The sequence below is a fragment of the Apium graveolens genome, chromosome 3 (genome assembly GCF_009905375.1).
Source record: "Apium graveolens cultivar Ventura chromosome 3, ASM990537v1, whole genome shotgun sequence".
Taxonomy (NCBI): Eukaryota; Viridiplantae; Streptophyta; class Magnoliopsida; order Apiales; family Apiaceae; genus Apium; species Apium graveolens.
In genome coordinates, this window is record NC_133649.1 from 166,617,303 (window position 1) to 166,644,898 (window position 27,596).

The 27,596-nt window shown below is 37.9% G+C and overlaps 1 protein-coding gene and 1 non-coding gene across 2 annotated transcripts; one reads left to right on the forward strand and one right to left on the reverse strand.

The window, feature by feature from the left end:
• The first annotated feature begins 4,781 nt into the window (after nucleotides 1-4,781).
• Nucleotides 4,782-4,888, forward strand: LOC141715775 (small nucleolar RNA R71). The gene has a single exon (XR_012572525.1). It is a non-coding gene; the product is annotated as a small nucleolar RNA R71 (small nucleolar RNA).
• A 12,931-nt stretch (nucleotides 4,889-17,819) lies between these two features.
• On the reverse strand, nucleotides 17,820-19,727 carry LOC141712917 (uncharacterized). The gene is made up of 2 exons (XM_074516046.1): nucleotides 18,269-19,727; nucleotides 17,820-18,092 (listed from the first exon to the last, which is right to left on the reverse strand). Exon 1 carries the CDS (start codon nucleotides 19,677-19,679, stop codon nucleotides 18,309-18,311), a length of 1,371 nt encoding a protein of 456 aa, XP_074372147.1. The 5' UTR covers nucleotides 19,680-19,727; the 3' UTR covers nucleotides 17,820-18,092; nucleotides 18,269-18,308.
• Between the last annotated feature and the right edge of the window lie 7,869 nt (nucleotides 19,728-27,596).

The window sequence follows — 27,596 nt, forward strand, 5'->3', positions numbered from 1 at the left end:
ACGCAGCGCTTCTTTTTCGTCATTAGCTTGACGTTCCGTACCTTTCTCAAGTAGTCAACAAAATGGCATTAACCACCTCTCAGTTTGCCATGTCCCCATAGTAGTGCTTCAACCGCTGACCGTTAACCTTGAATGCTTGGTCCGAATCATTCTCAAAAATTTCCACCGCTCCATGTGGAAACACAGTTTTGACAATAAAAGGTCCAGACCACCTTGATTTCAACTTTCCAAGAAAAAGTCGGAGCCGAGAGTTGAATAACAGAACTTGCTGCCCTGGCACAAATAACTTAGGATGTAGCTTCCTATCGTGCCACCTCTTCACCTTTTCCTTATATATTTTGTTATTCTCGTACGCTTGAAGTCGAAATTCATCAAGTTCATTAAGCTGAAGCATTCTTTTCTTACCAGCTGCATCTAAATCCAGGTTCAATTTCTTCAATGCCCAGTAGGCCTTATGCTCAAGCTCCGCCGGTAGATGACATCCCTTACCGTACACCAACTGAAACGGTGACATCCCAAGTGGAGTTTTGTATGCTGTTCTGTAAGCCCAAACAGCTTCATCGAGCTTTAAAGACCAATCCTTCCTTGACGGACAAACAACCTTCTCTAGAATGCGCTTTATCTCTCTGTTAGACACTTCCGCTTGACCATTTGTTTGCGGATGATAGGCAGTAGCTACTCGATGATTCATATTATAACGCTGCATCATAGAAGTGAACTTACGGTTGCAAAAATGCGATCCTTCATCACTTATGATTACCCGAGGCGTTCCAAACCTTGTGAAAATTTGCTTATGAAGAAAATTTAGCACTGCCTTTGCATCATTTGTCGGTAAAGCTTTAACTTCGACCCATTTTGAGACATAATCGACTGCCAGCAAGATGTACTGATTATTGCAAGACGAGATAAAAGGCCCCATAAAATCGATTCCCCACACATCAAAGACCTCGACTTCAAGCATCACATTTAATGGCATCTCATTCTTCCTTGACAAACTTCCCACTCTTTGGCAACGATCACACCTTAAAACAAACTTATGAGCATCCTTGAACAAAGTAGGCCAGAAAAAACTTGCTTGCAGAATACGAGCTGCCATCTTCTCACCTCCATAGTGTCCACCATAAACCGTGGAATGGCAGTCTCGTAATATCCCCTTCGTCTCACATAACGGGATACATCTCCTGATGATCTGGTCAGCTCCCTGTCTAAACAAATATGGTTCATCCCACATATACCACTTCACCTCATGCAGAAACTTCTTCTTTTGAGCGGGTGTCAAATTAAGCGGCATTATATTACTGACAAGATAGTTTACAATATCTGCAAACCATGGTTCTTCCTCCTGAATTACAAACAACTGCTCATCCGAAAAAGATTCATTGATTAACGTCCTATCTTGTGAAGTAGAATCGGGATTCTCCAACCTAGAGAGATGGTCAGCTACTTGATTCTCAGTACCTTTTCTATCTTTGATCTCTAACTCAAATTCTTGAAGTAAAAGCACCCAACGAATGAGTCTCGGCTTCGAATCCTTCTTAGAAACTAGATAGCGAATAGCTGCATGATCAGTGAATACTGTCACTTTCGTACCAAGCAGATAAGATCGAAATTTCTCAAAGCCAAAGACTATAGCCAAAAGCTCCTTCTCAGTAGTGGTGTAGTTCAATTGGGCCCCATTTAAAGTCTTACTCGCATAGTAGACCACATGGAAGAGATTTTTCTTGCGCTGTCCCAGAACTGCACCTACTGCATAGTCACTCGCATCACACATCATCTCAAACGGTTCTGTCCAATCTGGTGCTGTAATAACTGGTGTCGTGATCAAACTCTCCTTGAGAGTCTCGAATGCTGCCAAACATTCATCATCAAATTTAAAAGGCACATCTTTCTCAAGTAAATTGCACAACGGCTTAGATATCTTTGAAAAGTCCTTGATGAATCGCCGATAAAAACCCGCATGACCGAGAAAACTACGGATTCCTTTCACCGAATTAGGTGGGGGAAGATTTTCAATGACTCCCACCTTGGCCTTGTCCACCTCCAGATCTTTGCTAGAGACCTTATGCCCAAGTATAATGCCTTCACGCACCATAAAATGACATTTCTCCCAATTAAGCACCAAATTAGTTTCCACGCATCTTTTGAGTACGGCGCGCAGATTATTCAAACATTCATCATATGAGTGTCCAAAGACGGAGAAGTCATCCATGAACACTTCGACGTTATTTCCAATCATGTCAGAGAATATAGCCATCATACATCTCTGAAAGGTGGCCGGGGCGCCACATAACCCAAACGAAACTCTTCGAAAAGCAAATGTGCCAAATGGACAAGTGAAGGTAGTCTTTTCCTGATCCTCTGGTGCAATACAAATCTGATTATACCCGGAATAACCATCCAGAAGACAAAAATACTCATGTCCCGCCAATCTGTCAAGCATTTGATCAATGAATGGGAGAGGGAATTGATCCTTCCTTGTGGCTTTGTTCAATTTTCTATAATCCATGCATACTCTCCATCCTGTAACTGTTCGAGTAGGGATGAGCTCATTCTTTTCATTTGCGACCACAGTGATACCTCCTTTCTTAGGTACACATTGCACGGGGCTCACCCACGAGCTGTCAGAAATAGGATAAATGATGCCTGCATCTAGCCATTTCAGAATTTCTTTCTTCACCACCTCCTTCATGATCGGGTTCAGTCTTCGCTGCTGTTCCATAGTTGGCTTACTACCTTCCTCTAACAGAATTTTATGCATACAATATGAAGGACTTATCCCCTTGATGTCTGCTATGGTCCATCCTATAGCCGATTTGAATTCTCTCAAAATCCTTAAGAGCTTGTCTTCCTCACTACCTGAAAGGTCAGCTGAAATAATAACAGGTAATGTAGATGAATCACCTAAACAAGCATACCTCAAGTGTTCAGGTAATGGTTTGAGCTCCAAGATAGGTGCTTCCTCTATTGATGGTTTGAGTTTCCCTTCAGCATTCTTAAGGTCAGAAGTACCAAGAGATTCAAATGGTATGTCGAGCTTTCGCTTCCATGGAGAAGCGTTCAGATATTGTAATTGCTCATTGCTATCTTCATCATCACTGTCAAATTCCCCCACTAAGGCCTTTTTCAATGCATCAGACATTAGCATGTGATCGAGTTCCGAAGTAACCGCAGAATCAATCACATCCACTTTTAAGCACTCCTCATCTTCTGTAGGGAATTTCATTGCCTTGAATACGTTGAAGGTCATATCCTGATCTTGAACCCGCATAGTAAGTTCCCCTTTTTGCACATCTATCAAGGTACGACCAGTAGCCAAGAAAGGCCTCCCCAAGATTATGGGAATCTTCTTATCTTCCTCAAAATCCAGAATAACAAAATCAGCAGGAAAGAAGAGCTTATCCACCTTGACGAGCACATCCTCAACTATGCCCCTTGGGTAAGTAATGGAACGGTCAGCCAATTGTAGCGACATGTATGTGGGTTTTGGATCAGGCAGATCCAGCTTTTTAAAGATCGACAACGGCATCAGATTAATGCTTGCTCCCAAATCACAAAGGCACTTGTCAAAAGTTAGATTGCCAATGGTGCAAGGAATGGTGAAGCTTCCTGGATCTTTCAGTTTTGGTGGTAACTTTTGCTGCAGAACAGCGCTGCATTCTTCCGTGAGAGCAACGGTTTCAAGGTCATCCAGTTTCACCTTCCTTGAAAGAATAGTCTTCATAAACTTCGCATAACTAGGCATTTGTTCCAGAGCCTCAGCGAAAGGTATATTGATGTGAAGTTTCTTGAACACCTCCAGAAACTTCCCGAACTGTCTATCCAGCTTTTGTTGCTGCAATCTCTTAGGAAAAGGTGGTGGAGGATAGAGCTGTTTCTCCCCTGTATTAGCCTCAGGCAGAGTGTGTTCAACAGTAGTCTTCTTTGGTTCCGCCACTTTCTCCTTTTGCTTAGATTCTTCATCTCTAACTTTAGCTTCGACTTCTTTTGTCTTTTCAGCATCAGCTACTTTTCCAGACCTTAAGGTAATAGCCTTGACTTGCTCTTTAGCTTCCTTCCTGCCTGGTACTTCCGTGTCACTGGGAAGAGTGCCAGGTTGACGATTGAGCACTGCATTGGCTAATTGACCGATTTGATTTTCCAAGGTCTTGATAGAAACCGCCTGACTCTTGCACAACAGCTTAAGTTCCTCAAAATCAGCACTAGTAGGTGCAGCTGCACTTCCCTGTTGAGGATATGATTGTCTTGTAGCATACTGCTGTGGTTGCTGGAATCCAGGTGGGTTAAACTGTTTACTCACTCCTTGCTGATATGGTGGCTGAATAGCATTCTGATTATTCCCCCAGCTGAAATTTGGATGATTTCTGTTGTTAGGATGATAGGTCGCTGGCACAGGCTGCTGTTGTCGCTGATAATTATTCACATACTGAACAGATTCATTGACAAGAGAACACTGATCCGTAGCATGAGAACCTGCACAAAGCTCACAAACCATAGCTATTTGATTAACTCCATACGTAGCCAAAGAATCAACCTTCATTGATAGCGCTTGGAGCTGGGCTGCAATAGCGGTGGCTGCATCAACTTCCAGAATACCTGCTACCTTGCCTGATGTCATCCTCTGAGTTGGGTTCTGATGCTCATTTGCAGCCATCGTCTCGATAAGATTGTACGCCTCAGTATAGCTTTTAGCCCATAAGGCGCCTCCAGCTGCTGCATCGAGCATGGGCCGAGATTGGGCCCCCAGACCATTATAAAAACCAGTGATTACCATCCAATCCGGCATTCCATGATGTGGACATTTTCTCAACCTTTCCTTGTAGCGTTCCCAAGCCTCGCACATAGATTCTGTAGGTTGCTGCGCAAACTGAGTAAGAGCACTCCTCATAGCAGCAGTCTTTGCCATTGGATAAAACTTCACCAGAAACTTTTGCGCAAGATCTTGCCATGTAGTGATGGACCCGGCTGGTTCAGAATGTAACCAGTCTTTAGCCTTATCCCTCAGTGAGAATGGGAAAAGCCTCAACTTGATAGCCTCATCAGTCACGCCATTATACTTAAAAGTGCTGCAGATCTCGACAAAATTCCTTATGTGCATGTTGGGGTCTTCAGTTGCCGCTCCTCCAAAAGAAACAGAATTCTGCACCATCTGAATAGTGCCCGGCTTGATCTCAAATGTGTTAGCTTGAATAGCCGGATGAAGGATGCTTGACTGAATGTCATCAATTTTAGGCCGAGAAAAATCCATAAGAGCTGGATCAGCTTGAACAATACGATCTCCCATGTTTACTGGTTCTTTCTGCTCAGTTCCTGAATCTGAATCCTCAAAATCTAACTTCTCCGGAGTATCAAGAACTTTGTCTTTCTCTTCAGCTGTATCTAAGGTCCTCTTGCGAGCACGAGAACGAGTTTGCATAAACGCTTGCTAAAGTACCTGAAACACAACCGAAAAGAGTAAGTAACTACTATGTCCTAATCACTGAGTCCTAATGACCAATGATGGTAAGTACATAAACTAAACAAATACGCCGAGTCCCCGGCAGCGGCGCCAAAAACTTGTTAGGGCAAAATCACGCACTAATATTCACGCAAGTATACGCGTTCGCAAGTAATATAGAATACTTTCTAGTTCGTTCCCTCAGAGACTCAGACTAAGTTATTGTCTAATTAAACTCACTCACCAATGTATGATTACTTCTCAATATTAAGATAATAACACTTAAAATTGTTGATTAAATATTAACTATAATTAACTACTTAATTAACCACTTAACTAACACTTCAATTTATCAATAATAAAATACTCATGAGATCACAACTTCATTATTACTTCCTTCTATAGCCATTGTTATTACCTTTAGCATGTGACAATGATGACATTAATCGAATAACATGAAACTGATAAAAGCCAACTTTCATTGTACTAATACCATTCTACCAAACATCCACAATTAAGATAGAAGTTGAATAGTCATCAATTATGTTGAGTTCCTATATGTCTACAGAAATTGACAACACAACGATTTAAGCACAAGTTATCCCTTTTGATTACATAGGGCAAATAAAACTGTTAGAATTACCCACTAATCATGCACAACGTACATGAACCTATGCTAGCATGGCAAGTTCTAAATCTCAAGATTCACCGTCGCTTCACAAGAGATTAACACCCTATCTTATATGTTCGCGACGCACATAAGACGAATACGCACAACCAATACTAGATATCATGCAATCATCACATACTAAAGTATTAAACAATTAACTAAAGAATTCCATAATAAATCCGTTGCAACCCCATGATCACGATTAGCCCATAATAGAACTTATCGCCATCATGGGTTCATACGAAATCATGATAAACAACACAAGAAAATAATAACTAAACTAATTATATTAAAACAGAGTACATCACAAGAGTAAATAAGTCAAAGCAAGAAAACTAGCATCCAACGTTACAACGAAATAAGAATCACAAGAATATATGCTTCCTCTTCGTTGCTGTGTGCTAAATCGGTCTTCTTCCTTATCTCCTTTGCTTCTTGTAAAAACACAATCTAAAACATAATCTCCTTAATACTCCCTGTGCAAACGTCTCAAATCTACTTATATAATAGTCCCATAAAACTCAGATTACATAGAAGTTGGAAGCCAAACAGAAGTAGAAGTCTAAAATAATTCAGCTTTTTCCCCGACCCTGCGCGGCCGCTCAGCATTTCTGCGCGGGCGCGCAAGGCTGCTGCGCGGCCGCTCAGCATTGCTGCGCGGGCGCGGAGGACCCTACTGGAAAAATTCCAGGTTTGCTCCGTTTCTTCGCCGTAATCTGCCCGTTCTTTTCCTCTCTCAATGGTGAACACATGCCAAGTCTTATTCTTGATGATTCCTCCTCCGAAATGCAACTAATACCCTGAAATGCATAAACACTAGAAAAACGCATCAAATACACAAAATACTTGATTTCAAGACACCAATTTAAGCCATTTTAAGACGTTCTAAGTGGTATAAAATGCCACTTATCAGTAATTGACACGTGTATATTATTTACATGCTTTGATTTATATATGAAATAATTCTTTTGAATTATATCATTATATTTTGGGTGATGGAATTATATACATGGTGGATATTATTTATTGAAGGAATCCATGTCCTGATAATATTCGGGTTAATGATGTCCCCTTGAAAGCTCAAAAAGATTTAATTATGTGAAACCCTGCAGGTGGAATTTATTCTGGCATAATTAAATAAAGGTTGAGTGGATGATCAAGGATAAAAGATATTAATTAAATAAATTATCAGTAATATATTTAATTAATGGACATATGATATTTTAAACATGGGGAATTTAATAAGCAGATAATATTGGAACCGAATTAATTAAATTACGGTATTAGGAAAGGTAGTGCAAATATTAATTCTTTAGTGGATTGAATTAATATTTAATTACATTGGGCTAGGCTCAAGATGTAATTAGAAGGTCCAACCTAATTATCCATAGTCCCTATTGTAGCCTATATATATCCTTATTCTCTTCTTGCTTGGCAATTGTGTGAAAACATATTGTACCCACCAAGGAGCAAGAAGAGAGGATAACTTGAGAAGACGGAGGTCACACTTCGCTCAAGGGAATTTGGGAATACAATAGAAGAGCGTGGAATCAACCATTAACAAGATAATCCTCTTTTCGTAATATTTATCGTAAAAAGTAGTAACACCCTAAGTCCATGGTTCCCAACAGTTTTTTGGTTGTCCCTTCAATTTCTCCTCGTGTGCCTTCAATGAGTCTATAGTTTCCTCGACAGACATTTGTTCTACATTCTCAAATTATTTGATTGTCGGCGCAATCTGCAATTATTTCGTTGGAATAACACGAAGCACTTTCTTTATCATAGAACTTTGCTCGACCTACTCTCTGAGTGCTCTTATATTTTTCACCAAACTATAAAGCTTCATACATAACTCATTAATTGTCTTTGTATTTCATACTCATTGACTCGAACTCCGCCTTTGGAGTTTGTACTCTTGCCCTTTAACTCGATTTACACCAAGACACATAGTCTTAATAGCATCCCATATATGTTCCTTAGCCGTCTTTTTCTCCACCAGTGACAATAATATGTCTTCAGGTTTGCCTTGGTAAATCACAGCCAATGCAACCTTATCGGTATGTCCTCGACAGTTGACTTAGGGTGTTTAGGCTCGATGCTTCCCATACCCCATGATCTTGCATATACACCATCTTCTTAAAGGATCAAGCTGCTTTTGGTCAAAATCGGATAACTTAGATCTACTCCGCCTCTTTTATTTTGCGCGTCTCTAAAGGGCAGGGTCAGGAATTTTTTTCCACCTGGGCTATGAGACATACAACTAAACCTGGTAATAAGATAAAAGAGAGTTTACTAGTGTTTTGCAGCAGCAACAGAATAAAATAAAAAGAATACAAAATTGGGCTAGAATTCACGTGGACGGATTCTAAATTACATGGGCTGGTTTATAGAAAAAATTTGAATATTTCTTATCCACTACAGCCTTTACTGTGGCTTGGCCCCTGCGTCTCTGTCACTGTAGCCTTAAACATATATTTGGCATTTAACGTCCAATCAAACTCTGATACCAAATTCTTGATTTATATGAATGCACTACTGCTAAATATATGATATAAGCTGTTTGTGTGAAACTGAAAAAATAAATATGCTTGCCAAGTCTGTTAATTTTTTTCAGCTGCAAGGTTGCATATATATCGAATATTGAAGGAAATTAAACGGCTAAAAACTAGGGACTACTAAGCTGCATTCCTAAACCTACGTACTACACTACTAACCATTATTCCATGACTCTGCTAATATAACTGCACAGCTACATCACCAAGTCAATATAGCTGATCATTAACCTTTAATAAACAATAAATATTTCAAAACAAATATTAAGACAAGCATCACATTAAAACAAACAATATATTAATCTGGTTCTGATAAATGGTAGTTTAAGTTTAAGAGGTCATTTGGCAGATTTGATTAATTTATATCTGAGGACTCATTTGTTAAATCTCAACAAAATTTTGTGAATAGTTAAAATTTATGAATCATTAATAATCTAACAGTAATGAATAAGATTATTTGATAAAATTATTTAAATTTCTGAATGATAACATTAACCTGTTTATGGTTGAGTGGTTGATAATGTTCAATAATTATTTTTATTGAAAGTTGTTTAAATTAAAATATATATAATTAAAATATTTTTTTGATAAGTTAAAATTTTATCATTTTGTAATAATTAGGCCACTTTAAAAAGTAGACCGTAAATAATTACAAACACTAATAATTTTAAGATAATACAACATATTAAAAATGAAAATATTTTTTTAAATATATATATATATATGTTTTTTTTCAAGAGAGAACCCTTTTTATACCTTGATTCTATTATAAAATTTCATCAAATTTATTGCTAACGTAGAATGATAATTATATATTTAAATATAATAAAAAGTTTAACAATTGAAATTTGAAAAAAAACAGATTTTAAATTTTATTCTATTGTGCAATAATTTTGGATAATTGTGATTTTATTGTGATTTTACTACAAAACCATTTTAAACAATTTCATCAAATTACAATAATTTTTAAATAAAAATTGTGCAATTTATCATTAATTTGGTAATTAAAATTTAAAATTATATATGATGAAAAATGAAATAAGTTATGTATTTATATTTTTAAATAATAGTTCATATCTATATAAAAAGTACTTCATGTATGGACATCCCCCATATATATAAGTTTCAAAGAAAATTTACGTATTTTTCTATTTTAATTCAAATAATTATACATTTAATTATTTTTTATTCATTCATAAGTAATTTAAATTAAACTTTTATTTTCTAAATACAAAACATGAAATTTAAAAAATTTACAAACTTTTTTAGTCACAAAATTCACTACATGTGTTTGCATACTACTAGGAGGATAAGAAGATTGTTTTTTAATAAAAGATGAATAATATTAAATAAAATGACAAAATATAAAATTGCTACATGAGAATTGAAAGGTGACATAAATATAATTTGACTGGTTCAGTGGAAATTTAGAAGCTCACTCGTCCATCACTTGTTCAGAAGAAATTGATTCGTCCCGATATATAATATTTAAATCAAACAATCTGAACAGAGTAAAAAAGAATGGTTCAGTTCATAGTCACTCATTCACCTATTAACAAATGGGGCCTAAATCTCCTGCGATGCACGTTTCCGTTAATATTTAAATAAATTTTAAATTTTATTTATCCTAATCTTATATTAATTTTAATATATTTATATAAATACAAAATAATTATAGATTTATGTTAAAAATAATAGAAGAATAAGGAATGAGTTGTAATCATAGTATATTACGATGTGTTTTCCTCCTTGTTTAGAGGGATACGGAGACTAAATAATAAAACAATTTAGTAATTTAGCACGTGTATGATATTATTTATTTTTATTTTTAATAATTAAAATAAGAGAATAACCGTTGAATCAAAATATTACCTATTCCCGCTACTATATTAGAGTATAGATAGTATAGATATGAAGCACTATTTGTGGATCTATAAGCACGAGGACATTTGTTTTTATTGGAAAAGGAAGAATACAATATAGGAATCTTTTTATTCTTAGATATTACCAAAAAATATTTGACCACAAATTATTTTTAAGTTTCGAATTCAAGATAAGTACTTAAGAATTCCACCAGAAGGTTGTTCCTGTGCCTGCATTAATTGCTACCAATGTGGCTTATCATGTGAGTCACAATACAAGAGGGCTTCACAAGAAGTACACTGTTTCTCTATATTTAGACTAATGGTCTTGGAATATAATCTGCTAAAGTTCAATTTAGCACCTTGTTTGTTTAATTACTTGCAGCTTATGCTTATCTACAAACTTTGAAGAGGTTAATTAGCTTCTCAAGAAGTTATTGCACATTTGATGCATGACATAACTTTTTTTCTTTTACCTTCAGCTCGATTCTCTAATCTCAATTTCCAAAGTTTCATCTAATAATGAATGCTCATTACATTTACAATTCATTATTGATGGCGATTATATAAATCTTATAATAAAACCAAAGCTGATTCTGTATCCATTTTTCTTGAGCAGATAGAAACTCATGGCTTACCTGCGGTAAATTATACTTCATCTGTTAGTTAGAGAGTGTGTTCTCATAGAGCTGAGATGTATGCCAGCTCAGCTCATCTCCCGCTCATCTCCGGCTAATATTTTTGCCAAAATCAGTTAGAGAATTAGTTATAGTTTGTGTGGTTTATAAGATCAGATTGTTGTGATGTAAAAGAGTGTGACTGAAATAAATACAAGATGACAATTTTAGAGTTTATCTCTCTCTCTCTAAGTCTTTACAGATCATATCAAGTATGAATATTATTAGAGAGTTCATCTTCTTCACTGATTATCATGAAATCTAGAGTTGTAACATGGTATCAGAGTTACAAATAAGCGATTATTTCACTGTGCAATTCAATCGTACTCAATTGAAGCTATGGATGATAACTCAAGCTGGTGTTGATCTCTCTGCAAACAAACAATCTTAATCATTCTCAATTGAAGGTGTGAGTGTTAATTCATCATCAAAACTGTAAGTTGTTACCTGATACACTCAGATTCGATAAGATTCAATCAAATCCATTTGATTCTTCCTAAAAAGTTGTAGATTCATAATGTTTTGGTTCATATCTCTGTACATAACTACTACCTGCTAAAACGATTTGAATAAATCATGTCTACAAGTGCGTCGTATTAATCTGCTACTTTTGGATCTACATCTTTATCCTCCTTGGCACTAGATTGTAATCATCCCTACTACCTGCATCCATCTGATAATCCGGGAATGCAATTGACAACTATAGTGCTAAATGAGAATAATTACAATCAGTGGCAAAGATCGATGCAATTAGCTCTGTCATCTAAGCTAAAATTAGGTTTTGTTGACGGATCATATGCTAAACCAGCAGCAAATGCATCTTTGTTAATGCATTGGATGCGTTGCAATAATATGATCACATCTTGGATTCTCAATTCTGTGTCAGTTGATATCAGAAACAATATTGTGTATATACAATCTGCAAGAGAGATCTGGTTAGATCTCGAGGTACGTTATGCTCAAAGTAACGTTCCAAAACTTTTTCATCTCCGAAAGGAAATTTCTCATCTGTCTCAAGGCACGTTGTCAATTTCAGCCTATTTTACAAAGTTCAGGACAGTCCATGATGAACTTGAATGCTTGATCGCAAAACCTAGGTGTATTTGTACTCATTGCACCTGTGCCATAAATGTGAAACTGAATGAACTAGATCACAATATTCAGCTTACTCAGTTTTTGATGGGACTGAATGATGTCTTTACTGGTATCCGTGGACAAATTCTTATGATGAATCCACTACCCACTTTAAGTCAGTGTTATGGTCTGTTGCTTCAAGAGGAGAGTCAAACGGAGTGTCACACATCTGATAGTCAGTCTATTGGCAATATTGCTATGAGTGTTAAGACAAACACTGGTGTTAAATCACAGTTCAAAGGTGCTGCTAAGAAACAGGGAGATTCAGCTTTAATGTGTGATTTTTGTCACATGACAGGCCACCTTAGAACTACTTGCTTTTGTATTCATGGATACCCCCAGTGGCATAGGTTATTTGGAAAACCTAAGCCTAAGTTCCCTCAAACAAAAGGGTCTGTAGTAGCAAATGTTGTGCTGCCAGGGGAGAATACTATATTGGTAGATAACTCTTTAGGAACTGCTGTTAATGCCTCTTCCAGTGCCGGCTTGTATATGTCACAAGCTGACAAGTTGAATCTTTCTGATAGCCAGTGTAAGCAATTGATTTAGTTGCTGCAGAAATCTTTATCTACTGGTGTTCCGTCAAATGACACTCCTGGCATAACTGAGAATACTGGTTCCTGGTTTCCACAACATTCAGTGAATAATGTTCATATGACAGGTACTTCTAAACATGTGGTACATCAGGTTCTTAGTCTGTCAAAAGAGTATAATCAGAGTAAGTGGATTCTTGATACCGGGGCCACTGATCATATCACACCATACTTACATCTCCTTCATGATGTTAAGTCTTGTAGTGCTACCCTCCAGTTACCAAATGGAACAACTACTTTAGTTAGTCATACTGGTAGTATCACTTTGAATGGCTCGATTGACTTGACAAGTGTATTGTGTGTTCCTACATTTAATTACAACTTACTATCCATTTCCAAGTTATTACAGGACACCAATTGTCAAGTAAATTTTTTGGCTGATGTGTGTTATCTTCAGGACTATACCAAGAAGACTGCTCTCGTTCTTGGTAAAGAGGAACATGGACTATATGTGCTTTCAGATGATGATTTTTCATCTAAAGCTAATAGTGTGGGTTCTGCTTCTTCTTCTCAGACTACGAGTGTGGACTCGGCTTCTCCAACCTCAGACATCTTTGTTGCTCAGGTTGAAACTTTGGATTTGTGGCATGCTCGCTTAGGTCATATTCCAGCTGCTGTTGTAAGCAAATTACCAATTAATTGTGCGAATAAAGTACTTAACACTTGTGATAGTTGTTTCTTAGCAAAACAGTCACGAATATCTTTTCCTACTAGTACTAGTGTTAGTAAACACTTGTTTGATATTGTTCATACTGACCTATGGGGTCCTTATCGTTTTAAGACTCATGGTAAGTGCAATATATTTTTAACTCTGGTGGAAGATAAATCAAGGTGTACCTGGGTCTATCTTGTTTCTGATAAATCTACTGTTCCTACTCTACTTCAAGAGTTTATCTTACTGGTTCAGAATCAATTTCGTACTACTATCAAGGTGCTTCGAACGGATAACGGAACTGAATTTATGAATCATACGCTCACTACTTGTTTGGCTAAGCATGGGATTATTCATCAATCCAGTTGTGTTTCTACGCCTCAACAAAATGGTTTAGTTGAGCGTAAACGTCGACATTTACTTAATTGTGCTCGTGCTTTGCGGTTTCATGCTTCGTTACCCATTGTGTTTTGGGGTGATTGCTTATTGACTGTTGCATTTCTCATTAATCGTACACCAACAGCTGTTCTCAATGGTAAATCACCATATGAAGTTTTATTTGAGACCCCTCCTGAGTATGACAATCTTAAGGTCTTTGGTTCATTGTGTTATGCCACGGTGGTACCACAACCTAGTGATAAATTTGAGACTCGTGCAATTAAGGGTGTGTTCTTGGGTTATCCATATGCCAAAAAGGGATATAATGTTTTAAATTTAGAAACGAGAAAAGTGTTTATTTCAAGGGATGTGCATTTTCTTGAAACAATCTTTCCATTTAGAGATATGGTTACTCAGGATCCTCATGTTCTGTTTCCTCCCTCATCACTGTTTGTGGAGGATGATCCTCTAACCTTTTGCTCATATGAAGTTACATCTTCTAGCTCTCAAGATATTGTCCCTGGCCCTGTAGTTGATAGTTTTACGTCTCCAATACTGCTTCAACCACCTGTTACTCGTCCCACTCGACAACGTGTGCTACCTGCAAAATTTGCAGATTACTCAGGGTTACCAGATCATCTAGCAAATACATCTACTACAACTTCTCTGATTCTTGAACCGCATAATTTTAAACAAGCTGTTTTAGTGCCTGAGTGGTGTGAGGCTATGGGTGTTGAATTAGCCGCTCTCGAAGCTAATCACACATGGGAGTTGGTACCACTACCTCCACATAAGAAACCAGTGGGGTGTAAGTGGTTATACAAGGTGAAGTACCTTGCTGATGGTAAGATTGATCGCTATAAAGCCCGTCTTGTTGCCAAGGGCTTTACTCAAACGGCAAATATGGACTACTTTGAAACCTTCGCACCCGTGGCTAAGATGACTTCATTTCGTCTTTTATTGGCAATTGCAGCTATGAAGGGTTGGATTTTAATACAACTTGATGTCACGAATGCATTTTTACATGGTCTTCTTGACGAGGAGGTGTATATGTCTTGTCCTCCAGGTTATAGCATTCCTGAATCTGATTTGAAGCAATATCCTAATCAGAAGTTAGTTTGTCGTTTGCTTCAATCTCTTTATGGGCTTAAACAAGCTCCTCGTCAGTGGTTCATTGCTTTGTCGTCTGCCTTTCTATCATTTGGATTCGTTCAAACAACTGGTGATCCTAGTTTGTTCATCTACTCTAAACATGGCTCAACACTCATCCTCCTTATCTACGTGGATGATATGATACTGACAGGGAATAATTCTGCGTTGCTAGCTCAAGTCAAAGACTTTCTGAGTACTCAATTTAAAATCAAAGATCTGGGTGATCTGCACTACTTTTTGGGCATTCAAGTAGTTCGTACTGCAGCAGGAATTTTCATGAGTCAGTCAAAGTATGCTTCTGATATTCTGCGAGATTTTCAGGCTATTTGTACTAAGGGTTCTCTAGTTCCTATGGAACAACATCACTCTTTGCAGCAGTCTTCAGATACTCCCTATCTTAGTGATGTTACTGGTTATAGGAGACTAGTTGGCCGTTTAATATATCTGACTATTTCACGCCCTGATCTCTCATATGCAGTGCATGTTTTAGCTCAGTATATGCATTCCGCTCAAACTATACATTGGGATGCTACTCTCAAATTGGTTCGTTATTTAGCCACCACTTCAAATCAAGGTCTGTTTTATGCTGCTAAAACCAATCCTGTGATGACTGCTTTCTGTGATGCTGATTGGGGGGGATGTCAAATCACTCGTCAGTCTATCACTGGTTTTTGTATAACTCTTGGTGGCACTGCTGTGTCCTGGAAATGCAAGAAATAAAACACTGTTTCTCGCTTTACTGCTGAGGCAGAGTATCGCAGCCTTGCAGACACGTGTTGTGAGATCACTTGGTTGGTGTCATTATTGTCTGAACTTCACATGACTGATCTTACTGCAGTTCCCCTTTTCTGTGATAACCAGTCAGCATTGTACATTGCTTCTAACCCAGTTTTTCACGAATGCACCAAGCATATAGAGATTGATTGCCATGTGGTTCGTCAAAAACTCAAGGTATGACTCATTTCTCCACAGCACATTCAATCTGCTAATCAGCCTGCCGATCTATTTACAAAGGATTTGGCTTCTTCTCAGATGCACAGTTTATTGGCCAAGTTAGGTGTTTGCTCAACTATTCCCACACCTAACTTGAGGGGGGCTGTTAGTTAGAGAGTGTGTTCTCATAGAGCTGAGATGTATGCCAGCTCAGCTTATCTCCAGCTCATCTCCAGCCCATCTCCAGCTCATTTCCATCTAAAATTTCTGCCAAAATCAGTTAGAGAATTAGTTACAGTTTGTGTGGTTTATAAGATCAGATTGTTGTGATGTAAAAGAGTGTGACTGAAATAAATACAAGATGACAATTTTAGAGTTTATCTCTCTCTCTCTAAGTCTTTACAGATCATATCAAGTATGAATATTATTAGAGAGTTCATCTTCTTTACTGATTATCATGAAATCTAGAGTTCTAACATCACCCGTTCCCACCAATTCTTTACGTTTGATTTGGGCACATATAGGTTAAGAAATATGTATAAAGTAATAAAAAAGAAAAAGAAAAATGGGTGAACTGGTGAGACTCATTGATTTTTGAGATATAAAAAGGAGATAGTGGAGTAAAACTAATGTGAAAAGGGAGGAAAAGGACGAAAATGATGGGACTCATCGACTGTTTTGGTAAGTTTTGAAATATAAAGAATTAGATATGATATCCAAAAAAATTAACCCTAAAAAAATAGTCGGGACGGAGGGAGTATGATTTAACAACACCATAAATTTTATATGGGCAGCAGTACATTATAACATATAAAGAAATAGTGCAAATAACAATAGAGAGAATTGATGAAACTTAAATATATTTTTTAAAAATTAAAGAAGCATACAGTGTTCTCTCCCAATGATCACAAAAAAACTTAGCAGCATTTAAAAGGTGTGAATATATAGCTTCCGCTTGGATTAATGTAGACATGACAAAATGAATCTCGATCCGGAAAAATGAAGCAAAATCTATGAATCCGAGAATCGATCCGAGATCCGTATTATATATTCTGATAATTATTCGAAAATCAAACCAAATTGATTTGAAAATTACCCGAATCGGAAATTTAACCTAAAATGATCTGAAATACTAGATCCGACAATAATTAAATTGAAACCGAACAAAACTGAATCATATATTATCCGAATCAAATATGATCTGAAATAAGTAAAATTTGTACTTAAATGTATTTTATATTCGTGATAATTTAATTATTCAATCATAAATTAATGTAAAAGTACATTATATTATATTAAAAGTACTACATTTAATAAAAACATATTTTTTAAGTCTCACAAAATGAAAAAGTAAATAAGTTATGATCCGAAAATATCCGAACAGATTTAATTCGAATCAAGTTTTGTCCGATTATTATTCGAATTTCATCCGCTTTTAATTCGAATAAGACCCGGACTGAATAATATCTGACCGATCCGAATCACCCCCATTATATTATTCGAAAGTAAAACTGATCCGAAATTTAACTCAATCCGAAACCGATCCAATTATCCGATCGGGGTCTAGATTAATGCAGGCAGTTGAGTTATTGAGTATGATTAGAAGTCAATAACCAGTATATTATCCTGCAAAGATGTTCTAGATAGTTGGTACAGTTTATTTACATCCACTCTCTCTTATTTTTATATTCGATAAGATTCGAACTCTACATGTAAAAAAATTATTTCTTAACTGTACTAAAATAATTGGAAAGTCAAGAAGAACTGATTGCAATACTAATATGAAAACTGAAAAACTGTAAAAAATATCCCAACAATTTAGCATTACAAAGGACATGTATATACCTTATTAATTATTACATAAATTGCATGTACGTACAGAGTTATGAATTGCTTACACTATAAAAGACAAAAATAAAGGAAACTTAATAGTAGGGTATACTATTGTAACATCAGTCCTTCATTACTTCCTTTTATTATTTCTTCATCATTTGTTCGCTCTTATTCACTTGATTTGTTATCCACTACTGTTCTTCGAGTACGGATATTTCTTTCCTGTGACAACAAAGCTCCAGCGTTAGTTCATTCAAAGAACACATGCATGCAACGTAGAATATAATTATCAATTTTAAGCTACAGATTAATATTAGCTGATTATATTTTTATACAGATTAATATTAGCTGATTATATTTTTATTTCGGAAACTTGTTATAGTTGGTGTTGTGATTACCTCATCCTGCAAGCTATACTTAGCCTTAATCGGTAAGTTCTTAGTAGTGATGAGGGGGAGGAGGTGAACTATAGATATAATGAGTGGGTGGTGGTGGAGGTGGGGACTTGTACTTGTAAACTGGGGGAGGCGGTGGTGGTAATTTGTAGTGGTAAGGTGGGGGAGGAGAGTGTACTGGTGGAGGAGGTGGTGGTGATTTGTAGTGGTAAGGTGGTGGTGGGGATTGGACTGGTGGAGGAGGTGGTGGTGACTTATAGTGGTATGGTGGGGGTGGAGAGTGCATTGGAGGTGGGGGTGATTTGTAATGGTATGGTGGTGGGGGTGAATGCACTGGAGGGGGTGGTGATTTGTAGTGGTAGGGTGGTGGTGGGGAGTGCACCGGAGGAGGTGGTGGTGGTGACTTGTAGTGATATGGTGGTGGTGGGTAGTGCACGGGAGGTGGTGGTGATTTATAGTGATAAGGTGGTGGAGGAGAGTGCACTGGTGGGGGAGGAGGTGGTGACTTGTAGTGGTAAGGTGGTGGCGGTGAGTGTACCGGAGGTGGAGGCGACTTGTAGTGATAGGGAGGAGGAGGTGAGTGAACGGGAGGTGGTGGTGACTTGTAATGGTAAGGAGGAGGTGGTGAGTGAATGGGAGGAGGAGGTGGTGGGGATTTATAATGATATGGAGGAGCTGGTGAGTGTTTTGGAGGTGGTGGGGGTGGGGATTTGTAATGGTAAGGTGGGGGTGGTGAGTGGACAGGAGGAGGAGGTGGTGGTGATTTGTAATGGTAAGGTGGGGGTGGTGAGTGGACAGGAGGAGGAGGTGGTGGTGATTTGTAATGGTAAGGAGGAGGTGGTGAGTGTTTGGGAGGTGGTGGTGATTTGTAATGGTAAGGAGGAGGTGGTGAGTGTTTGGGAGGTGGTGGTGATTTGTAGTGGTATGGCGGGGGTGGTGAGTGTTTGGGAGGTGGTGGTGATTTGTAGAGGTATGGTGGGGGTGGTGAGTGTTTGGGAGGTGGTGGTGATTTGTAGTGGTATGGTGGGGGTGGTGAGTGAACTGGTGGTGGTGGTGATTTATAGTGGTAGGGAGGTGGTGGAGAATGCACAGGTGGAGGAGGTGGTGGTGACTTATAGTGGTACGGTGGAGGTGGAGAATGTACAGGAGGGGGAGGTGGTGGTGACTTATAGTGATAAGGAGGTGGTGGAGAATGCACCGGAGGTGGCGGGGGCGGGGACTTGTAATGATAAGGTGGAGGTGGAGAATGCACCGGAGGTGGAGGCGGAGGTGATTTGTAGTGGTAAGGAGGTGGAGGAGAATAATAAGGATATGCTGTTGCTTTAGTTTGCAATGGCAAGTTCTGGGATACTAACACCACTAGAAGAGTAAGAATAAGAGGGGCCATATTGGTCCCCTTGTGTAGTCTTGCCATTGTATGACTCAAGGAGATGCTTGGTCTGCTGTTCTCTTAAGCAACCCTTGTATCCTCTATTTATAGCATATTTATTTTACCAAGCCTAGTAACCAAAATGCCAATGTTGTAAAAATGCAGATGATGATTAGAATAGTTCAAAAATGATCAACTTGTGCGAATGGACATAATACATAAGAATAAGCTGTCCTGCATGTTGGAATGTTATATCAAGTTGACTAGAGTTGGTAGTTGTTAGGCATGGAAATCTATATATATTAATATTATAGAGACAGCAAGCAAATCAAGGAAAATAATAACATATATATAATAATGTGTCAAGGAAAATAATAACATATATAATAATGTGTCTGCGGTGATTTTCCTATTTTTATACTTATATTTGGACAACAGTAATAAATTTGTGCTAACTATATTCGTAAGTGAATTTTTTTTACCAAAACCTGATACTTTGAAAACTATTGGCCGCCTTTCTCTTTCAGACAGCCTTAATTCTCCCTGCTTTTTTTTCCTTCAGTTCCCGCGTAAAGTGGGGTTACGTATACATAGTACTACCATATTTTGGTCCTATAAGAAAAACATACAGTATATTGAAAAAATATTGTGTTAAACTTTAATCACTTCCGTTGAAGGACCATTTTTCTGTTCTCGGGCTAGTAGGCACCAAATATTATCACCCAAATAGATAGGAGCAACATTAGGAGCAACATTTGATGTATACATGGCTTTCCCTTTGAGTACTAAATTTTTTCATTAATATTTGATGATTTGACAATTATTTTAGTGATAAAATTTATATAAACATCTTAGATTCATTATTAATAATGAATTTGTAGTTAATCAGATCATCACAAATAATATGTAATATGGTCAAGTTTGAGATATTTTAATTTAAAATTTTTTAATTAATAAGTTAAAAAATATATGTATTTTTGAATTTATAATTTTTTATTTGATTTTGCAAACATAACATACGTATAGCCCTTTCGGTTAATTTACTCTTTGCTTTTAGTTTCAAGTATAATGAAAGAACAATAAGTAAGTTGAACTACAAAAGTTAGGCTCATTGATGTGCTATGAAAAAGTGTTATTACAAAAATTAGATGACTATTTCCTAATTTTTTTAATTTATGCATATTTTGAAGTATAATATATAAAAATAATATTTTTGAGACTTTTTTTAAAATTAAAGGGAAATTCTTTTACTAACATCAACTTTTATACCAAAAGCTTTTTTCTAGGGCAGCCGTTTTTAGACCAAAATCGTTTTTATAGATAAATTTTTTTAAAATTTACCAAATATGGTTTGAGAAAAACCTCAACAACACCACCAAGCAGAACCTTAATCTAGTAAATTTGTAGTTTCTAATTAAAGAGTTATGGACATGAGTATAAACTATTGGTGAAATAGTGTGTAACTAATTCACGCTCCTAGGATCGATTTTTTATATTTGATTTTTGAATCACAAATTTTTAGAAAATTTAACTTATAACTTAAAATTAAAAAGTGTTAATATGAATTTCATGACTTATTAGTCTTGTAGGTGTTTGTAATTTATAAATTGATAATGTGTTTACTAAATTATGGAACTTATTTAATATACATTATTTGTCTTCACAAAAATAAAAAATACGAAGCACAAGATAATATAAAAATAAAATTAAAAAATAATAACGGTAATACATGAATATAAAAAAAAAGAAAAAATTTAAAACAAAAAAGTAATATTATGTATGACTATTACCACCGGGTAAAAATAAATTATTGAAATCTAAATTACTGGAAACAAAAAAGAGAAGTAAACTTTTATAAAATTATTAACTATTAATCATTTTGGCATGACTCATAACTGTTTTTCTTCCAAAATAAATTAATTATCATACATAGGTTTAAATTTTAAACAAAAAAAAACTTAAAATAATAAATTTCAATTATTAGGCTAAAATGAAGAAAGCCGTCCCCTCATTTGGGATTTATGAAAAATTGTAACCTATGATTTAAAGTTTAAAAATGTAATATAAATAATATGAACATTGTAACTTATAAGTTACGCGTTTGAATATTTTTACGTATATGTTACTTATAAGTTGTTAAGGTGTTTGGTAAATAAAAACTTATAATTTATAATTATTTTAAAAACAATCAAAATTTTAATATAATAGTTGAATACATGAATATATTATTAAATATAATCCGTAGCACAGGTTTTAAATGAGTACAAGTTTAGAAATAGAAAAGGAGGAAAACTGAAAATGAAATAAGAAAGTACCTACTCCTTAACATTCCACTTATGTCATATAAGTTACAGAAATGGGCATTCATAAACTTTTTCCAAACAGAATGTGCAGGCATTCATTCAACTTATGATCCCCGTTTAAGAGGAAACAAACAGGCACAAAGTACACCATCGTTTACTTGCTGCTTATGTCATTTAAGGGGAATATATGATAATTTTTCAAGTTGAAATTTGTTAGAATGAGGTTTTACCATTTAAGTTATGAAAATGACTCCGCCAAACAGGCACTTACCCAACTAAATTCGTTATATGATCATTTTTATATATTGTGATTTGATGTTAGGTAAGGTAGAATTAATTAAAAACTTAAATTAAAACAGTGTTTCTAACTGCTTGGAGAAAAATATAAATCTCGAAAGATAGGTCAAAGCTGGATAATTAGTTTTAACCTTAAACAATTTTTTTTAACTGCTGACAATGTACAAACCTTGAGTAATTGTGACCACCTTTCTAGCTAACTTACAAATTTGTGAGATTGACTACATCAATCGGTAAAAGCGTGCAAGGATCAACGTATGACGTCAATGCTGAAAACATATGTCTTAAACTAAAAGCTATTAAGGTTTTTTAATGGATGCCCAAATGCATATAATAAGCACTAACTACTATAAATTTGGTGCATTTTGATTGGTTATCTAATCATAAATATTGATGGATTCCTGCATTTACAACAACTCCACCAATAAAAATATATCAAACTCATAAAATTTAATATTTATTATATATCTTTGGGCACACATTAGAAATACCGATAACTATTTTTGAATTACCTTATCAATTATTAGTTTCTAATTAATATTTTTGTACTCAGATGCAGTATTTATTATTAAATTCGTGCAGTTGTTGATTAGGTAGCTAGATCTCGTATGATACGTTAAAATAATGTCTGCATACGATATTACAATCAGAGATGGAACCGTGCTAGAAATTAGTTTTATCCCTTATTACAATTATTTAAGGATAAATATACTTTGAACTATATGATAGATTTTTTTACATATATTCATGAATAGTAAAAATAAATTACAAGGGCTTAAGTCACTTCAAATCAGAGCTATCTTTTATAGTTTCTAGTATTTCATATGGTTTTGTAACCTATTATACAGTGTTATTATATTTTCAGAGAAGGGTGTAGATTTAAAATTATTAGTGATTTTGGAAAAATTAGTGATAACTCCGGTGAGCGGGCGGCTCCGTCCGACGGCGTTCCTGGACCTTCTGTGCGGGGGTGAGGTGTAGCTGCTGGTTGGGCGCCTGCAAAACAACACCGAAAGGGGGGTTTGGCTCCCACGGCGCCTCCGGTGTGAGAATAAGAGCAGACTTTGGAGAAGAAGAAGGTTTATGTAAGTAACGTAAAGGCTGCTGTGTGTGTGTGGATGTGTATATGTGATGGCTGCTATGTGTTTTTTAATGTATGAGAGTGTGTGAGTGTGTATATTTTCCAACCCCTAAACCTTTCAGCCTTGGGGGTATATATAGCCCCAAGGTAGGGTTTAGGGGTAGTTACCTCTAAATCTGGGCCGTTGGATTTTGGGAGCGGAGGACGCCTGACTTGGGGGGATTGCTTACACGTGTCCAGGGGAGGACCACCTTCAGAGTATCCTAACGGCCTCTGACATGCGCCGTGCTTGTCTGGTGTGTTGGTTGTTGATAGCTGTCAAAGTCACGTGCCCGCGTACCCTTGCTTGGCGGGTTGTGGGATGTGCATGTGTTTGCTAGGGACCCCCCTCATGGTGGCTTGAGTCCTGATCCGGATCCGGGTAGGCATTAGGTCCGGGTTCCGGGTTGGATCCGGATCCGTGTCATGGGATGGGCCTGGGTCTGGTCTCTCCATTTGATTGTACTGGGAGAGGGGGGTCTCGGTACATCGATAGAGCCCGGTATTCCATAGATCCAGGTTGGTCCTTACCCGGGTCTCTTGTACCCTATCATTTGCCCCCCACTCCCTTATGCAGATTTTATGGATGAGGGAGTAGAGTAGGGTTGCATGTTTGGCTTAGGAAAAAACTTTCTGCTCCTGGTGGCCCCCCAATCCGGATCTGGTGTAATGGATACCAATCCGGATTAAGGTAGAATGGTTGATGCCTTAGAAGAATTTCTGCTCCTGGTTGCCCCCCAATCCGGATCTGGTATAGTAGATGCCAATCCGGATTAAGGTAATTGCTTTAGAAAATTTCTGCTCTTGATTGCCCCCAATCCGGATCTGGTGTAGTGAATACCAATCCGGATTGATATGTTCCTGTGTAGGCTTATATGATCCGGGTAGGAAGCTTTAGGTCCTGCAAATTTTTTGGAATTTGTAACGTTTCTGCTCAATTCCCCCCAATAATTTGAAAATTTGGCAGTTACGTTCCTTGAAAATAGGCCCCTAATGATGATGGGGTTTAATGCAGTTTGATGTGTATACATATTTTTTTTGTAACTGTTGGGTGAACCAGTATTTGGACGCCACGTGGCAGGGGAGTTACTCTTTCCTGGGCCTATAAAAGGCTGCCTCTCCTCTTCCATTTCATTTTTTATTTTCACAAAAGAAACTCAACAGTCTTTTGTTTTTCTCTTCTCTCTCTCGCTTTTCTGCAAATCACCGTGTTTGTGGTTGATTCTTCCGCCGTGTCTCGCCGGTCTCGCCATTAATCCTCCATTAACTTGTAAGATCTTCACTTGCTTTTTTGCTTTATTCCTCTGTTTTTCTTTTCGATTTTGTTTTTATTTCCTCCGAGTTTTTGTATGCCTTGATTTTGCTTTTTCATCCGCACATAAGTAGTAGAAATCATGATTTTTGGCTTCGTTTTTGTTGCTTATTGGTGCTTGTTTCATGTGTTTATGCTTAGATCTGTAGGTTTTCGTTGTGTTTTTGTTTGATTTTGAGTTTTTGGGCTCGATTTTTCTGGGTTTTCTCTGTTTGTTCTTGGCTAAAATATATGTGTGTATAGGTAAAAAGGGTGGATTTTGCTGTTTGATTCTTGGGTTGAATGTTTGGGGGTAAGGGTTTTGATTTTGATCCGGGTCGAGTGTGTAGGATCCAGGTCTGGGGGGGGGGTTTATGTGTAGAATTATATGACTTAGGTTTTTTAAGCTGTTTTTGGTTGCTTTTGATCCGGGTATGGGTAATTTTAAGTTTTTGGTTGCTAAGGATCCGGGTCTGAGTATTTGCCACCAGGATCCGGGTCCATGGTTATTTTGCTATTTATTTGTAGTTAACATGATCCGGATCGTTGATGTTTTTCCGGGTTGGACTTGCATTGGTGGTCCGGATCATTAGGTTATGCTAATACTAACATAACACACTTGATCCGGACCTCTTAGCGAAATAATTAAAATATGTAGGGACCAGGCTGACTGACCTTCATTTTAATAGGTATATGGTCCGGATCAAGGAGCGGGCTAGAAAAGTCTATACCTGCTACCCAAACTTTTCTGGAGAGGAGAGTGACCCGGATTCATCTGGTAGAGAACAGATCCGGGTAGAGATGGTTAAGAAAGCTTCTGCTTCCGTCGAGATAATCTCAAAGTTCAGGTATAAGAGAATGCCTGGGGGCTCAGTTCCCTTCACGCCCGAGGGGTACTGGATAGATGTTAAGTATCACTTTGTTGAAAAGCCGACCGAGATCGAAAACGAGGTCTATTATAGCCGGGTTAGATATGATAGAAAGCCCGACGGTCACCCTGGGGTATATAACCAGGAAGCTCTCGAGAGGATGTTTTCCGCGTTTCCTATAAGCCGGGATCACTACCAGTTGAAAGACTCGTTCTCTGAGGCCGATCCGGGTGAGATGAACGAGGCGGTCCGGGCTGCTTTCCAGTTGACCCCAGATATTGAGTGGAGATGGCTAGAACCCCATGAGAGGATTTATCATCGTCTGGAAGATGGTTTTATCCCGGTCTGGATGGAACATCTCAGATTCGGGTGGAGCCCCCGGTGCCATATGTTCATAAAGCACCTCTGCAAGCACGTGTACAGGATATCCCCGATGCAAATCACTCCGAATGGGATGAAGTCGATGACCTGGTTCATCGCTTACTGCAACAAATCCGGATTCTTTCCCACTTTGAAGCTCTTCCACCAGATTTTCTATCTATCCAAGTCAAGTCAGAAGCCTTTCTATGAGATCAGGTTCCGGGCCTCGGAGTGTGGTTTTGGTCCGGGCAGAGCCAAACCAATAATGCACCAGTCTTCTTTGAAGTACTGGAATGGGGAGATAATCCTTCTGAAGGGATATGACTTGGCCTATCTCCCTTACTTTACTACTGAAAGGGTTCAAACTAAGTTTAACCCGGCTGTGCTCGAAGACCAGACTGTTACCCATATTAGATGTTTCTGTGAATCTCTCGAGTTCCAGCCGACTCGGGACACATTTATGAACCATAAGCTGCTTTTTAATCTAGGCTGTAAGTTTTTCCTTTTTTCTTTCTGATTGTGGATAAGATGCTTGCCCTCGATCCGGATCTCTTTCGCTCAGCTTGATGATCCGGATCAAGGTCCAGTTTGCTTGTAACTTTTTTGCATATTTTTCGCCTTTAATCCGGATCTCCTTCACCCAGCTTGATGATTCGGATCAAGGTCCAGTTTGCTTGTAATCTGTTAGAATATATTTTTACCTCTGATCTGGATCTCTTTCATCCAGTTTGATGATCCGGATATAATATGTTTTTTGCCTTCAATCCGGTATTTAATCTCCCTTTGTTTCATTTCCACAGGTATGCCTCATTTCAACCGCAATTTCCTGAAAATCATGTCTTCTTCTGCATATGCTGCTGCTTTCAACACTCTCGGGCTAGCCTTTAAGACAAGCAAGGGAGCCCCTGGTCCCGGATCTGGCTCTGCAGATATTGAAGGAGGGGCCGAGTCCTCCGTCCCTCAGAACATCCCGGATCCGGGCCACGAGTCTGAGCCCGAGGTCTAGGAGATTCCGGGCGGTGATGACCCCCCAAGGAAGAAAAGAAAATCTGTTCCGACCAAGCCACCCCGGGGCAAAGTTGTGGTTTCCAACCGGGTTATATGTGATTCGGAAGGCCGAGGGCCCGATGGAGAGGCCGTGAAGATAGGTACCAAAACTCTGATCGACCTAGCCGGGTTCATGTCCAGTATCCCCTCCGAAGATGACTGGGAGGAGGTAGAGGGGTACAACATGGCGGCTGCCTTGAAAAGGGTTACAGGTCAATGGGGGCAGGTGATTTCTGAATTTTTATGCTCTTAGTTCCGGATTATGCCCCCCAATTCACTTTGTGCTTTGCTCATAAATATGTTTTTTTTTGTTTCTCAGCTTGGGAGTGCAATATCCATTTGCTCCGATGTTGCTTTTACCGAGCTCAAGGAGGCCAACAACCGGACCAAAGCCGAGAAGATACTTTCCGATTCCTTGAGAGAAGAGTTGGAGGAGGCCCGGGAGGGGTTCCATGTTGTGGAGGCCGGGTTGAATGAGAAGCTGAAGGATTCCGAGACCCGGGCTGAGGGGCTGGCCAAGGAAGTTGAGAGGCTCAAGGCCGAGCTTGCTGCTAAAGAAAATTTGAACAAGGTGGCTATCATTGTTGAGTTCAAGGCTAGCGATGTTTATGACTTCGAGGTTGCTCAGGCCGGGGTTCCCGAGGTTCGTAGGTCCTGGGTCATTGTTGAGCGCCA